General features: G+C 53.9%; 7 protein-coding genes across 7 annotated transcripts; 2 read left to right on the plus strand and 5 right to left on the minus strand.

Annotated features, from left to right (window-relative positions):
• The first annotated feature begins 125 nt into the window (after positions 1-125).
• On the plus strand, positions 126-1,799 carry MYCTH_2316248 (uncharacterized protein). The gene is made up of 2 exons (XM_003665983.1): positions 126-1,103; positions 1,277-1,799. The coding sequence occupies exons 1-2, from the start codon at positions 456-458 to the stop codon at positions 1,628-1,630; spliced, it is 1,002 nt and encodes a 333-aa protein (XP_003666031.1). The 5' UTR covers positions 126-455; the 3' UTR covers positions 1,631-1,799.
• Positions 1,800-2,737: 938 nt separating this feature from the next.
• Positions 2,738-4,764, minus strand: MYCTH_2316249 (uncharacterized protein). Its single transcript, XM_003665984.1, has 4 exons — positions 4,504-4,764; positions 4,237-4,329; positions 3,451-4,163; positions 2,738-3,361 (listed from the first exon to the last, which is right to left on the minus strand). Exons 1-4 carry the CDS (start codon positions 4,698-4,700, stop codon positions 3,054-3,056), a joined length of 1,311 nt encoding a protein of 436 aa, XP_003666032.1. The 5' UTR covers positions 4,701-4,764; the 3' UTR covers positions 2,738-3,053.
• Positions 4,765-4,785: 21 nt separating this feature from the next.
• On the minus strand, positions 4,786-5,330 carry MYCTH_2310391 (uncharacterized protein; the record flags this gene model as incomplete). The annotated part of the gene is made up of 1 exon (XM_003665985.1): positions 4,786-5,330. A coding segment is annotated over exon 1 (188 nt), but the record flags the coding sequence as incomplete, so codon positions are not given.
• Positions 5,331-6,570: 1,240 nt separating this feature from the next.
• On the plus strand, positions 6,571-7,818 carry MYCTH_74601 (uncharacterized protein; the record flags this gene model as incomplete). The annotated part of the gene is made up of 3 exons (XM_003665986.1): positions 6,571-6,841; positions 7,041-7,163; positions 7,328-7,818. Coding segments are annotated over exons 1-3 (815 nt in total), but the record flags the coding sequence as incomplete, so codon positions are not given.
• A 1,169-nt stretch (positions 7,819-8,987) lies between these two features.
• On the minus strand, positions 8,988-10,236 carry MYCTH_2310392 (uncharacterized protein). The gene is made up of 3 exons (XM_003665987.1): positions 10,066-10,236; positions 9,428-9,914; positions 8,988-9,308 (listed from the first exon to the last, which is right to left on the minus strand). Exons 1-3 carry the CDS (start codon positions 10,125-10,127, stop codon positions 9,087-9,089), a joined length of 771 nt encoding a protein of 256 aa, XP_003666035.1. The 5' UTR covers positions 10,128-10,236; the 3' UTR covers positions 8,988-9,086.
• A 1,457-nt stretch (positions 10,237-11,693) lies between these two features.
• MYCTH_2310394 (uncharacterized protein) lies at positions 11,694-12,989 on the minus strand. The gene is made up of 2 exons (XM_003665988.1): positions 12,734-12,989; positions 11,694-12,670 (listed from the first exon to the last, which is right to left on the minus strand). The coding sequence occupies exons 1-2, from the start codon at positions 12,870-12,872 to the stop codon at positions 11,811-11,813; spliced, it is 999 nt and encodes a 332-aa protein (XP_003666036.1). The 5' UTR covers positions 12,873-12,989; the 3' UTR covers positions 11,694-11,810.
• Positions 12,990-14,119: 1,130 nt separating this feature from the next.
• MYCTH_2310396 (uncharacterized protein) lies at positions 14,120-15,512 on the minus strand (the record flags this gene model as incomplete). Its single annotated transcript, XM_003665989.1, has 4 exons — positions 15,391-15,512; positions 15,265-15,317; positions 15,024-15,192; positions 14,120-14,912 (listed from the first exon to the last, which is right to left on the minus strand). Coding segments are annotated over exons 3-4 (766 nt in total), but the record flags the coding sequence as incomplete, so codon positions are not given.
• Positions 15,513-15,844: the final 332 nt, after the last annotated feature.

Raw genomic sequence — 15,844 nt, forward strand, 5'->3', positions numbered from 1 at the left:
GTGCGGGTAACTGATGCCTGCTGAGAACCTCGAAGGCGGCCCTTTCCTTTCCTTGTCCAAGCCCCTCGCACTCTATGCATATGCGCAAGTACTGTACTTGTAATTAGCTCCTACGCTGGAAAGAACCACCTGGAGCTGTTGGCTCACCTGCACGTGCCGAATTAAACATCGTGGCTCTGTAGCACGCCTTTGCGGACTATCCAGTTACTCCTTCAATTTCGTCATTCAGCTAAGGGCCGAGAGTATCAGCAAACGGAACGTAATTGCCACCGATGCGATGCCTGGTTAAAAAAATTCGACAAACGCGATTTAACGTAATAGCAGCAGTTCAACACACGGCCCAGCGCTCGAGTCTGCGGTTCGAGCCGAAAGGATAGAAAATAAGATCCAGAGAAAAAAAAGAAAGTGTTCCGCGAGCAATTCGATCGCCAAACATTCGGCGGCATCAATCAACAATGCCCGGCACGATTATCATCACGGGCGCCAACGGGTCCCTCGCCATCCCCGCGATCGAGCACATTCTGACCAAGTACCCGGGCTATCACCTCGTCCTGACGGTGCGCAACCCCTCGGCCGATGCCGACGCCAACACGAAGCGGCTGCGGGCCGTCCTCGACCGGCACCCCGGCCCTGCCAACACGGCGTCTGTCCGCGCCCTCGACCTCGCTGACCTCTCGGCCGTCCACGCCTTTGCCGACGCCGTCGCCGCCGAGGTCGAGGCCGGCACGCTCCCCCGCATCGCCAGCATCGTCTGCAATGCCTACTACTGGAACCTGGTTGAGGCGCCCGTCCAGACGCGCGACGGCCTCGAGACGGCCCTGCAGGTCAACCATGTCGCCCACGCCGCCTTGGTGCTGCGCCTGCTGGCGTCCAGCTTCGCCCCCGGCGGCCGCATCGTCTTCCTAGGCACCAACGCCACGGATCCCGGCGCGAACCCCAACGAGAAATATCCGCCCGTCCTGCCGGACGACCTGGAGGACCTGGCCCGCGTCCCCGAGCGCGTCGAGCCCGGCGACAGGGCGGGCACGGGTTTCTACAGGTACGCCGTGTCTAAGTTGGCGGTCACCATGTTTGCGTACGCCCTTAACCGGAGGCTGGAAAAGGTATGTGTGACCCTTCCGTCTCCCCTTCCCCTCCTTTCCCCCCCGTGGTACCACCCCTCTACGATACCATCCTACCTTGCCCTCGTCTCTCTCCCCCCTTCTTTATTTCTTTCACGAGAAGAACCAGATTCTCTCAGAAGACTTCTCCTCCCCATGTGCTTACATGAACGCAGGACCCCGACCTCAACACCGTCACCGCGGTGACCATCAACCCGGGCAACCTCGCCGACTCCCGCGCCCTCCAAACCAACACGCCGAAATCGTTGTCGCTCGCCCAGAAGCTCGTGCTAAAACCGCTCCGCCCCCTGCTCTCCCTCCTGGACCCGCTCCTCCGGACGGCCGCTGCCGCGGGCGTCGACGTCGCCGAGCTCGCCACGGGCCACGCGCACCCCGGCAAGCGCGGCTTCTACACGCTGCTCAAGGAGAGCAAGAGCTCCGAGGAGAGCCTCAAGGTGGACAAGCAGGAGGCGGTCTGGAAGAAGACGCTCGCCTGGGCCAAGGTCACCCCCAAGAATGATGAGTGGTAGGATGAGCGAAACGAGGTCTCTGGGAGGCTGTTTTCTTCTAAGCACTTGATGGCTGAGGGATCTGGACCGCCTTCAAAGAGAAGAAAGGTGGGCTTTTGAAAGATGGAGGAATCTCAGAGCAATATCGATGCCTAATATTTTATACCTTCTTTTTTAAGGGGGAGACTAGTTGGCCACTCCGAATTTGCTCTTGTGTGCTCCTAGTACTAATATTTAGTCGCCCGAGATGGTGGATCTTGTAATGGCAGAAATATGATGATTACCTTTGTCTTGCGTAGCTGATGAGCTTCCTTCACGCCAAATGCCACATCAAACCTAAGTAGGCGTTGCGGGCAGAACTCAGGTAATTATGGTGGAGGAACACATAGCGAAGTGGCCTGAGTGATTCTTCTTAACGGTTTGGAGAACTCTTGGTTTTGCTCCAGTCGTCGGTCAATACCTTCGACGTTGAGAGTGTCTGAGCATTTCCATTTCACACTGTCATTTCTACCATGCATCTAATAGTGTATACTTACACCACATGCATCGTATAATAATATATTGTGGCTTGCTGCGCGCTGCCACTTTTCAGTGGGCATGATTCAATGTCGTGGTAAGCGCGACGGCTTCCCTCTCTGGAAACGATCCCCTAAACTTCGACTTCATATTCCCCCGAACCCCGAGATATCCTGTCCTGGGCCTAGCCTATTACCCCTCCTTCTCCTCCTCCTTGGGAAATGGGGGAAGGAAAAGAGAGAAAAAAAAAAGGGGGGGGAACAGAAATAAAGAATGGAACAACATGATTTCGAGAGCGAGGGTGAGAGATGAGTAGGGAAGAGGAAGAGAGAAGTAGGGGTAACTGGTTGCCTAGTCGGATTCGCTAGGTCTTAACAAGGATTTTTAATTTTTTTGGTTCTTTCTCTTCATCTCACGCGTTGTGCTACATTCTGTTCTCTCTCAGTTGTTCTTTCTTCTTCTGGACAGTGACTTGTGCTTTGTTATGGCTCCGAGCCTTTAGTTGATGGTTCGCAATTTGCCGAGTGAATATGGAACATATCACCGCCCCGGAATGTCAATGTCATCCCTAGAAACATTGCGAAGCCCTCAGAACAGTCTCGTTTGGCAAGCCTATGGCGATAATATTAGCATTAAAGACCATGAGGTGATAGTACACCAGCCCAGCTCGACGAGAAATACTCCGAAGCTCATCGGCCGATTCAAGGCCATGGTCAAGCTCCTTTTATCCATCGCCTCTAGATCGCTACAACCATTTTTCTTTTTGGTTCGACATGCTCCGTCTTCCCCTCTATATGCGCACATTTATAAGCGTATGTACTGTACGCTAGCCAAACCGACTCGGATTCGGCATCCGGCTACACCCGGCGCAAGCTTCCTATTCTGTCCTCCCCTAAATTATCTCGTTCGAGAACGTCGGGTTGAGGTATCAGAGAACATATCGGAAGTTCGGTCCATAGTTCTCCACGGCCACACTCTCCGACTTGCCCTCCGTTTCCTTCTTTACAGGGCCATACTTGCGGTCGAGCTTACGGTTCTCCCACATGAGTAAGACGCGCTGGGAAAGGGCGAGAATGGCCGAGAAGAACATGAAGGAGGCGCAGATGCTCATGCCCTTGATATACCTTGGCCTCTCTTCCAAGGGAAAGACGTTGGTTCCCAGGAACGGGCCGCACTGGCCGATAAGATTGATGAGGACAATTGACATGCCGCGTCGTGTGTCATTGCCCTGGTTGTCTGCACATGGTTCCGATGAGATTAGCTGGGGTTATGAAACAGAAAAGAAGAAAAACGTGGGAGGAAAAAGGGGCCAGCAAAGCACATACTCAAGGTAAGAGCCAAGATGTTGGGAATGGTCGAGAAGACACCGGCAGAGGCCAGGAAGGTAGCGAAGTAGCGGACCCCGACTGTTTCGACCGTGGCAAGGATGATATATCCCACTCCGCCGATGGCAGAGGTAACAAAGAGCACAAAGCATCGCTGCTGCGTCTTGTCGGCAATCCACGTGGTAATCAGGGCAAACAGGAAGGCGGCAAAGGATGGAGGTGCAGACAGGCCCTGTGCGTTGATGGCGGTGTAGCCCATGTCTTCAAGGATAGTGGGCAGGAAGACGGGAAGGCTGGAGTAGCTGACGTTGCCGCAGAAGTACATGAGAGCACACATCCAGGCCTTGGGGTCGATGAAGATGGAGAGGACGTCCTTGAGCTTCACCCCCCCGATCCTCTCGCTGGAAACGCTGCCGACTTGGCGCACGGTCCGAGACCGAACGATGGCTCTCTCCTCAGTCGTGACGAACCGGGCCTTCTCGGGGGAGTCCGGGATGAAGAAGAACGCAATGACGGACATGAGAACGGTGGGCAGGCCCTCGACGAGAAAGAGCAGGCGCCAGTTGGCGAGCTTCGAGTGGCCGCTGGTGATGCCGTAGGCGAGAGCGCCGGCAAAGGTCGACGCCAAGGGAGCCGCTGAGGCGAAGATGCCGCATCGGAAACCAATCTCGTGCCGGAGGTAGAAGAAGGACAGGAGATAGATAATGCCCGGTCTGAAAGCAAGCCCGACTCTTAGCACAAGCGATACAGACTAGACTGGACTGCGTCGGTCAGGTCACGACGCACCCGTAGGCCGCCTCGAAGGCGCCGAGAAGAAACCGCAGAGCCATCTCGCCCCCCCAGCTCTGCACACCGGCTTGCACCGTGGCAATCAGTCCCCTGTTGTGTTGTGCATGCCATGTCAGTGATTCAGTGAGTGAAATGGGCAATAAAGAGAGAAATGCCCCAAGGGAACAAGACAGGAAAGGAAACACAAGTGTAACATGAAATAAAGAATGGAGATAAGCGAAGATAAAAGATTAGATAAGGTGTGAGACAGGATTGAAGACTGACCAGCTGAAAACAACAAGGCTTCCGACGATGTGCGGCGGGAAGACCTTCCACAGTAAGACGCTAAACTCGGCGATGACATATGTAATGTAGAACATGTTGAGCAGCCAGTTGTAGCGGTTTGTGTCCAGGGCGAGATCCTTCGCCATGCCCGCGATCCTGGCATTGCCGATGTTTCCTCGGTCGAGGAAGGCGAGCATATCTTGGCATCAACGCCCGTCACCGTCATGTCAGCGAGCCACGTCCTCTTGGTTGATGAGTTGGCTTGATCCTTCCGTCTCTCCCGTTCTCAATAGGGGAGGTAAGATGAGACATGAGAAGGCGGGGTAGGCAGGCAAGGCAGGCAAGGCAGGTGGTGTGGCGGCATTCACTTACACAAGGCGAAGAACAGCGTCATGAGGTTCCAATCCAACTTCATGACAACGCGGGCCTCCTGCCTGCGCGTGTAGTTAGGCGCGGCAGGGCTCTGCTGGGGAGACCCATCGTGGAGCGAATCAGTCTGCTGAGGCGCCAATTCGCCCACTTCCAGGTCGGAGGGGGGCGGCTTCTCGTCCGACATGGCTGGGGCGTGCCGCTGGAGCCTGGAGCGCGTGAGACCAGAAACAAGGCACGCTATGGAAGGAGACCCAGACACTGGATCACAAGGCAGGACGTGACGGAAGGAAGGCCAAGAGAAAAAAAAGAGAAGGAGCCTCGGGAGTTTTTTTTTGGGTAGGAGAGGGGGTAGGTGGGTGGCTGTGGGAAGAAATGCAAGCGCAGATCGCTCAATGCGATTGTGCAAATGGAACGTTCAGGTGGTACTGGAAGTATGACTGTGCAGGAACGAAGAAATGTATGTATGTATGTATGAACATATGTACTGTACTCTATAGTTACGGAGCAGGTAGGGATAGAGCGTAACGTTAGCCTGCAAACCGGGGAAAGCTTGACCGAAAGCTTGTTCGGTGCTTGCAGGGCTCGGCGATCGCCAAGTAAGATTCCCCCATTGGGACAATGCAAAGCGCACATAAGACAGTGTACGTACGGTGGTCTCAGAGGAGGTGAATACTGTACTTCAAACTGTCCGGTGCTGCCAGTTCGGGCTCCTGCTCCGCCAAGGTAACGATACCTTCCGGAAGGTACATACAGTATAGTATAGAGAAAGTACGGATACCACGGGCAGGTACGCGCTGGAACTCTGGAACAAAGGCGCCACTTCGCTTCCGAGTCCCCGTCGTTATGGACAATCTTATGAACAATTCGAGGACACGAACAATTGATGCACATGCCGATCGGGCCGTGATATTCCCAGATGAATTTGCTCGCCTATCCGACTCGAGGCGTCGAGCTTACTCTGACAAATACAATTTACAACGTCAGCTCGAGAGAGACCGCGATGCCCGTGTGCGGCACCGACTGACTTCTTCAGGGAGCGAATGGAACGAAATGGAAGGAAACGTATGTTGTGTAACGTACAAGCTCGTCTTCGATTCATCAATCCATACACCCAGGTCGTCCTTTTCTGCTTAGGCGCCGGCTGTGCCGCTCGTCTGCGTTGCCAATCACGGAATGGTAACACGGAACCATGCATGGACGGGTGAGGCCGAACTGTTCGTGCCGTCCGGCCGCCTTTTGATCGGAACCCCAGCCGGCAAGTCATGATCAGACCTTCCACTTCAGCACTAGCTCCCCGAGGATCAAACCCGAGGCGTTGCGGCCTTTGGGGAGAAATTCCTCCCCTCCATGGGGGTCAGATTCGACATATTAAGTAGCAGTTGAACAAGTACTGCGTATGTACATGCATAATTACGTACGGGTCGCTCGTTCCGGTTTGCCGCTTGATTGGCATGGCACCTTATGTAGGAGAGGTAATTTACGAGTATGTAGGTACGGAATAATCGCGGGTGGTAGGTAGTCTTGTCGCCGCTGCGCCTCCCCTGAAACCCGTCTTTTCAACGGTTTCCTTTTTCACCTCTGCCTAAGCCTAAATCATGGTAGCTAGCTATTTTTTTTATCATGCCGGCCCTGGCCTAGCATCGGCTGCTTATTTCTTTCTTAGGCTTCGACGGCGACGACTTTTCCATCTCCCATCTCGCTAGGTCTGCTGATCCAAAAGCTAAGCACCAGGGCCGTCGCCACGGCTCGTCCGACTCTTCCGACCATGTCCCAACCCGGAGAGCCTCTGACGCCGGAGCAGATCGCTCACTTCAACGACTCGAGACAGTCGGCGCTCTGGGGTTGTCTTACCGTCTTCTTGGTCATCAACAATGTGGCCATCGCCGGCAGGCTGTGGGCCACTTGGAAGACCGGGTCCCGCCAGATGCCCGTGAGGGCCGAAGGAATCTCCATCGTCCTCAGTGGAGTTCGTCTGCCCCCGTCCCCCTCCCCACTCTCCCCCGATCTCCCCGTATTCCGTTGTCCCGTGGACCCCGAACCCGGGCCGGCCTCGCCCAGGAACTTCATCATCTGTCACTGTTCACCACCCGCAAAAAAAAAAAAAAAAAAAAAAAAAAAATAAACAAATCAACCAAAATACAGTCTGACCATAGCCGAAATCGCAGGTGCTCCTGAATGTCATCATAGGTAACTTGATGGCAGCAACCCATTACGGGCTGGGTTTACACTACTGGACCGTCAACGCCCGGGATCCGCACTACCCACGCAACCTGTCAAAGACCTTTATGGTGAGCAAGCACCTCTTTCTTTGCCTTCCTCACCTTCCTCCCATGAGGAAGAGAGAGAGTCTGCGTACAATACCCACCCAGGCCTTTTACCGTGCATACACACATCTGTACGCATCATCATCATTATAGCAAAACACCTTCTCTGACCGACTCACCACCGCTAGCATATCTGGATCACCATGGTCCTGATGAGCTCCTTCTTCGCCTGCATCAAAGTCACGCTATTGTGCTTCTACAAGCGCCTATTCCTGGTGTCGAGCTCGAGACTGCGCATTTTCTGGTGGGCCAACCTCATCTACGTCGTCCTGTGGTTCTTTGGCGGCACCGGCTTCTACCTCTTCCAGTGCCACCCGGTCCAGTGGTACTTTTTGCAGCACTACGAACGCTTCAACAAGCCCGTCCCAGGCGGCGTAACAGGCCAGTGCGATGCCCAAAAAGTGACCAACGTCGCTATGCCCGTCATCTTCAGCCTCATCTCGGATCTCGGCCTCCTGGTCCTGCCCATCGCCGCCATCTGGAACCTGCGGCTGAGCAAGTGGAAGAAGATCGGCCTCTTTGCCGTCTTCGGCATCGGTCTGGCCGCCTGCATGCTCGAGTTGGCTCGCATCCTGAACCTGCTCCTCGACACAGACGACAAGACGGACCCGAGCTGTAAGTTACCTAATAACACTGCGTTTAACCGGCTTTATTTACACTTTATGCACCCCCTTAATCATACCCTCTTTGTTTGCCCCCCCCCCCCCCAGTTGATCATGGTTGACTGACTAACTGGAACCTGCGCGGCCCCCACCCCCCCCCCCCCCCCCGGGCAGATGGCGTCGCCAACTTCCTCATCCTCACCGCCGCCGAGGAGACGTGCGCGGTGGTCTGCGCCTGCGTGCCCGTCATTGGCCCGCAGGTATACAGGTACCTGAAGCGCACCGTAAAGGGCACCTCCAACAGCTACCGGTATCCCTCCAACCTGAGCAGGCAGCTGGCCACCTGGCACAGCGCGCCGGACGGCTTCCAGCGCTTCGGCAGCGATAACCATATCGTCCCGACGCCCCCCGGTTCCGACGCGGCCGGCCGCTCGTCCATTTCCAAGGCCCGCGACAACGGCCTGGTCCCCCTCCAGACCGTCGTGGTCGGGGGGAAGCCGGACCCGGACGACGGCGAGCCGTACGAGCACCACCTTGCAGCTGCGGGCGAGCATCGTGACGCGGGGTCTCGGGATGTGGATAGGATGGGCCAGGCCAGCCCAACGCCTCCGGGAATTCACGTACGGACTGAGGTCCAAGTTGTGCACAGTGACGTTCAGGGATGGAATGCGCGATGATGTTATGGGAGTCATGAGCGATGGGTTTTGTAATGATGGTTTTTTTTCTCTTTCATAAGGTTTTCTAGAAAGGAGGGACGTCCGGCGCTTAGCGAGTAACTAATTAAGTATACCCTTGTTATTTTGGCGACTTCATTCAGGAGAATATCAATGGCAATACATTACGGATCAATTATTATGTCAACTGATCTGTCACGAACAGAGTCTTCAATTCAGGTATTAGCTAATATCCCCAGCGTTGGCCTGCTCATGCATTTTTTGTCGACGACATGGCCAATTGATAGATGATGGTTTCCAATAGATGGAAGATGGTTCCAATTGATGGAAGAAAGTTAGTAGTATTGTAAATAGTTCAAAAGAGCGATGTCTCCTTCCTACGTTTGCTGGCCCTGTTGGCTCTGTATAAGTAGAGGATAGGAACAAAGAACACTCCGTTTACCAGCCCGTTTGCCAGATCCACAGGGCTTATCTTATCCAACCTTACATGATGGACGCGTCCGTCGACAACGTACTGCATCACCAATCAACCAGAGACGCCGACCAAACAGTTAATTGGAAATTACGCACTACGTAAATTAACGAATATTGAATACAATAACTAACCCTTCTCATGCAGTCTTGGTCTTGTCCGCAAAACGTCTCTGAAACAACGATTGCTCCATCTTCTCCACCGCCGTGTCCCAATCCGTCGTCCACTGGCGGTAGAACGGTTGGTAGCCCAGCAACGCAGCAATCCACCTCCCAAGCACCACGCCTAGGACCAGTGAGATGGTGCGGCCAAAGGGCACCCACCACGGGAGGGAAAGGTACGAGCCGCCAGCGTCGAACGTCTGTAATTTCCGTCAGGCATTAATTAATTATGCAGTAATTAAGCGAGGAAACCGAAGACGGAAAGTAATGGATTATGAAATGGAATACAAAAGGTATTTACAGCACATATTCCACTTACAGACATGACCTGCAGGATATCGACCTTCTTCCCCCGCAGGACCACCTCGTCCTGATAGGCATACCAATTCTCAAAGAAGACGGCGTCTAGCCGGAACGGCCTGGGCGTATCCTCGCCGGAGAGCAAGAACCGGGTCGTCTTCCCATCCTCGTCGCCGCCCTCGCCCCGACGGCGGCCATCATCACGAGCAGTAGCACCCTCCTTCCCCGGCGGCGGAGGAGGGGGGTACAGGCGGTGGTTTGCCCAGCGGGGGATGACGAACTCGCCGGAGCGCGGGGTGAGCAGGTGCCGGCGGCCCTCGAGCTCGACGATCAGCCGGCCGGCCGTCACCTCGACGTACTCGGCCTGGTACGGGTGGAAGTGGGCCGGCGGCGGTCTCTGCCCGGCCAGGGCGACCAGGCGCGGGTGCGCGAGGTCGAAGGTCACCTCGAAGGCGAAGGATCGCCGCGGGTGCGCTAGGATGCGCGTCGTGATGCCGCCCTCGAACCTGTCCGTTAATTATTGTTTTGTGTTGCCGCGTCAGAATTGGTCAGCAGAGCGGGGAGGAAGTGGTGGGGGAAGGAGGGGGGGAAGGGGTTTCTCAACAACCAATTCGTTTCATCTGGACAGAAGAAGAATGGGGATTCGCGAAGCCTTACCCGGTCACGACCATGCCCTCGTACGGATCCCGCCTCCGGTTAATGGCAGTCGTCGCAGCCATTTTGTGCGTCAGACAAGGTTTTAGAACACTTGTGTGAGTGGTGATGAGTGCTCGCTCGCAGTGTTTGATTTCGGTAGCATTGAGGTTGGCCAAGTCGGCCGCATCAACGCGGCACCGCTCGCTGCAGTGGTGTATATATGTACATAATTACATACATACAGTACTCGAACGAGGTGCCAACGCAGCCCCTCACTCGGTAAGAGGGACTCGGCTCGTCTGTGCTACCCTGACTGCAGAGCCTGAGTAAGGTACAGTACCTAATCATCAAGTATCCTTTCCTATCAATAGTTCTATGCATCCGCCGTGCAAACTGACATTACGATTGGTGTGTTGCTTCGGACTGCATGAAATGGAATGCTCTTAAAAGCTGACCATATACGACTTATGTATGTATGTACATACAAGAAGACCAAAAGAGCTAGGTAGCAATTACCCAACGCTCTAAAAGTTAGCCACCCCACTCTGTGATCTCCCAGCGTTTCGCCCTTCCTTGGGACCCACCCGCGCCGTTAGAATGCATTCCCGGCTCCAGTGTGGGTAGATAGATACCTGTATTTAGTCCGCGCGAGAAAGCATCAGGTCAATGTAAGAACGAAAGGTGAAAAGCTACTGCATTCCGATGCATAATTAAGCAACATTATGGAGCTGGGTGGGACTTTCAAGAAGATCTTCTTCAAAATATCATAAAGAGAGGGAGAGAGAAATGAACTGAACCCCATACTCAAAGGAAGAGAGTATCATGTATTAGAAACACATCCATAATTATGTTATCGCTGGTCCGAAAACCTTAAATTACACAGTAATTAGGCAGAGAGCGAAGACTTGAACTTTAAATGACCTCAGCCTCCACTATCAAACAATTCGGCCCCTACCTCGCGCCGCTTTCATGTCCATTACCGGCGGAATCTGCATGTATCTAATGCGGCTTCCTGCGTACTGTACCTAGTGTCCATACCTACGTATATACATACGCAGGACCGCAGTAATTACTGTGCTGACCACGGAATATGTTTATATACGCTACAGAACGACTGGCCGCAAATCCGCAGTTAGATAAGCTATTCGGTACCCCAGCGGGTTTGGCGGGGGTATGGAGCAAACAAATCGCCGATAATCTCCGTTAGTGAGCAAGCGGTAGCGATCCCTCGCCGGCTTCAAGTCGTGGGGCCCGCGGATCATGCGGCGTTGAGCTTGGACCGTTTAGCAGGGATTTGAATGAACATGCCAAGACGGACGGCGCTAGTGTAAGCTGCACGTTAATAAGGGCATCACAGGCAGGTGTGCGCGAATCGCCAATAGTACTCCGTAGGGGGGCTCTGCTAAACTGAACATACTCCGTATCTTGTTCCACGAAGGCTCGAGTTCCCCATGTGATGATACCTTGTCCAACAGACGCCAACTCCCACGCGACCCAGGCCCTACCACGAAGGTGAAATGCAAAACAGACATGGTCAATGCCGTTAACAAGTATTCCGAGTCAACCCAGCCAACTCATGCCTTGTTGCGGCCAAATACCCAGGTATGTACATACATACATGCTCCCCTGCCGGAGCTCTTCATCGGAGCCCATAGTTACGCCAGCTCAATATGATAAAAAGACGCCTGCTAAAAAGGAGAAAAAAAGGAAAAAGAAAAGGCGGGAAAGAAAAAGAAGCATGCCTGTCTTACACACCAGCGCACACCTCAGAGATCATCACTGCGCCAGTTCGCCGGCCGCGGGTCCGACCTTCCGCGATGTAGGTTCAGCGGCCCATAAAAGTCGCCAAATGCCTCCTTCAACAGCTCCTCCGACAGCTGCATGTGGTCGCCCGGCGCCGTGCGGAATTTGAGCCCGCCCTTGCGGTCGAGAGCGCGCAGGCCGAGCCAATCCTCCGTATACAGTTGGCGTGCGCGCAGCGGCGTGCTCTCGGTGCCGTTGACATCCTCGAACCAGGCCGTCTCCTTGGGGATGACGGTCGTGTCTTCCTCGAACATGTACATGACAAAGTTCTCGAGCTTGGCGATGTTCTTCTTGTATTCTTCATTCTTGATCTCGCGCTCGTTGTTGATGTCGGCGAGGAAGTTGGAATGCTCCAGGTATTTTTCGTACTCGTCGGGATTGCGATAGTACTGCGCCGGCACGAGCTTGTTCTGCACCGTGTCGGTCCACGCATCGCCTTTAAGAACCGCCATCGCGATTCGGCAAATCCAGTCGGTCGGCTTGCAGTCGCGGAAAGCGGTGATGCCGTTGTGCTGTGAGCCAAAGGTGATCAGGCTGCGGACGGGTGGTTTGTTGCAGCGCTCGACATAGGCGCGCAGGAACTGGCCGCCCTGGGAGAAGCCGAGGGCGTCGATTGCCGGGGCAGTCGACAAGATCGGGTGGGCGGCGATGTCGGCGCAGACTTTGGCTACGTGGTCGGTCAAGTTGCCCACGAACGAGGCATACCTGTCGCGGGACGGATTCTCCTCCACTCGAATAGGGTAGACAAGCGTCCCAGGGTTGACTTCTTCGGCAATCTCGGCGACGCGGCGCATCCCCTCGGATTCGTAGGTGTCGCCTAGGCCTGCAAGGAGGACAGTTAGAAGTGGGTAACTAATCGAACGGCTTGGATTTCGACGTTATTTACCATGCCAAATGACCAGCGGCAGCGGGGTGTCATCGTCGTCATCGTCGCCGCTCTCGAATCGGCGCTCTAAAGACTTCGCGATCGACGTCGCAATGAGCGACCCGAGGACGAGCAGCTTCACTCCTTTGACAATCGCCATACTTGAGGGAACAAGTCTGGAAACTTTTACAACGAAAGAAAGCGCTTGTTGTCGCGCAAGAAAAGAGTGTAACAGATACAACCGCTCACGGAGTAAGTTAAGTAGGTAAGGTGATGCGAGGTAGGAAGGCTGGAGTAAGCCAAAGAGGTGCCTGCACAGCCACCAGGGGGCGCCAGCTCTAAGTCTGCCCCGCTTTTTCTAAGCTCGACGATTGGTCAAAAGATCAGCTGACGCTACTTGATAAAGCGAGGCATCAGATCCAAATTTTTGAAGCTTTTTTCCTTCGAACAAACAAATGCGAATCCAACCTCAAACTTTTCAGCTAACCTCAATGCAACAGCTGTACGGATTACGGTAAGTTGATCCTTTTCGTTTATCTTTTGCCTTAGGGAAGAGCACCATGATGATATTAGGTTTTTCAAAAACATGTTTCAAGACGGGGCTGAGATTTCTGTGATTATAACTACACCTACTGAAGCTCAACACATCTTTTTCCGCGTTTGCTTTGCGTGATCTAGGAGTGAGCAAACCGAGCTAACATATTTCCAGTGCCACAAAGTTCTCTCTTTCCAGGCAAAAGCGTCGTTGCCGAGCATCATTTGCCGTGCGAAGAGAAGTTTTGCTTTCCTGAATTGGCCGTCCCGACATGAGCCCGTCCGCCGCTACTCTAGGATAAGGGCTGTTGTGATTACCTTCTAGGTGCCACGCAAGTAATATTAGACGAGTAGTCATCTCTTTAAGCGAAGAGGCCAGCCATCCATAACTTTGGGTAGGTGTTGAAGGACAGGACGAGACGTATTTCGTTCAGATTCCCGTTCTGTCATATACTCTAGCATACCTGAATGCTACATCATATAATTACTCCGTACACCTGAGTACTAATTATATCATATATACCTTAGTCCTTCTTATTGCTTCTTATTAGTCATCGTTCGGTAGCTAATTATATTATGCATTCACTTAAGCTTTCTGATACACTCGCTTATTGGCCAGCTATTGACTACACGGCAACATGGTGCCGCGATGTTCTGTCCCTTTGCATCACTTAATCCTCAATATATACAACCTGCCGGTGTGATTCCATGCCTTATTAACCTCATGCGTCTCGCGGTCGACAGAATCCCAAGTCTTGTCCAGGAATACTAATTAAAGTCCGGGGCAAGCGATCTGGGTCGTCGCTGTCAATCTCCTGTTCACTTAAATACACAGGTCGATGCATTGACATGTAGAGACAAGACAAGTGACGAGGAGAATTTCGGACAAGGCGCGCGCGCCCAGTGGGATAATATTAATATCTGCAACAGCACCGTGACCTCAATAACGGATAATTACATCACCAGCCTTACAGATCTGACAGAGCACGTTCAATCCCCCTGCCCTTGTTGGCTGCCTCACGTCAGCTTCTTCTTCTTCCTCTCCTCCTCCCTGAGCACCTTCTCCAGCGTCGTCAACCCCATCATGCGGTACATGACGAAATCCGTGATCCACTCGCCCAGGGAATGGCCCAGCCAGACCACGGCGGCCCAGCCGCCGGCCCAGAACCAGTCGGGCCGGCCGAACCAGGCGCGCAGCAGCAGCGGCCACTCCGGGGCGAGGGCCTTGGCCACGAGCTTGCGGGCGTACTGGGCGGTGTCCATGGTGGCCCGGTTGTTCTGGGAGAAGGTCAGGCGGCGCTCGAAGATGTCGCGGACGCGCTGGTAGATGCTCCCCTCGGGCAGGGTGCGGTGGGTGCGCGAGGCGATCTGGCTGCGGACGGTGCCCGTCATGGCGACCATGACGCGGACGCCGAACGGCTTGAGCTCGAGGCGCAGGGTGCGCGAGTAGGCCGTGACGGCGCCCTTGGTGGCGCAGTAGGCCGAGCCGAAGACGTAGGGGGTCACGGCGGCCAGCGAGGCGATGTTGATGATGAGGCCCTTGGAGGCGATCAGCAGGTCCGAGAAGGCGGCGCACATGGCCATGACGCCAAACACGTTGGTCTCGAAGGTCTCGCGCACGTCCGGGATGGACAGGTCGGTGGCCGGGTGCGTGTGGGTGCGGCCACTGGGGAGGAAGTCGGGGTCAGTACGATGAGTGAACAGCGAAGGAGACACAATAATAATAGCTTTTTTTTTTGGGGGGGGGGGGGGGGGGTTGGTGGAGGAAGGGACGGACGCGTTGTTGACGAGAATGTCCAGTTTACCGCCGGTAAGCTTCGAGACCTCGTCGTGGCAGGCCTTAATGCTGTCTTCCTTGGTGACATCCAGGGTGAGCGTGGTCATGCCCATGGCAGCCATCTCGGAGAGAACGGCGGGGTTGCGGGCCGTGGCGATAACATGGACGCCTGTGACTGTTAGTTATCCTGATATCGAGATGGCGGACAGTTTTAAGGTGAGATGGGAGGATAAAGTATTACCCTTGGCGTGGAACTCCAAGCACAGTGCATGGCCAATGCCTCCCGGTGTGCAGCTAGTTAGGAGAGGATTTTTTTTTTTTGTTAGCAGAATTTTCACATGCGCAGTTATTTGGACGGCAGACTTACCCGGTGATAAGCACTGTCTTCTGGCCTGGCTTAGGACCCATTATACTCCTCGGTCGTGTGTCTGAAACGGGTGGGGAGCTCAACTGCGACCGATGAGACGTGAAGCCGACAGAGACGTGTTGAGGAAGTTTGAACTGAGCTCGCAACTCCGCCTTGCCATGCCGAGGTATTCTATCAAGGGTTAGGGTACGAAGTATCCTGCACTTGCTTCAGTTCAGTATATTCGGAACTTACTTAGAAGACCCTATAATAGTGCTACCTTACTTGATAACTAGCCTAAGTGGCAGGCTGCCCTAATAACCATCTTCTTATAATTACTTTAAGCAATGTAGAATATATTATAGTAGGATATTTATAACCTTAGTGCTCTTAGATTTTCTATCGATATAGTTATACTACCTAATCTAGATCTGCTAGCTATAATATAATATTCTTATATATACTAGGTCGACTA

This window comes from Thermothelomyces thermophilus, chromosome 6 (assembly GCF_000226095.1).
Source record: "Thermothelomyces thermophilus ATCC 42464 chromosome 6, complete sequence".
Taxonomy (NCBI): Eukaryota; Fungi; Ascomycota; class Sordariomycetes; order Sordariales; family Chaetomiaceae; genus Thermothelomyces; species Thermothelomyces thermophilus.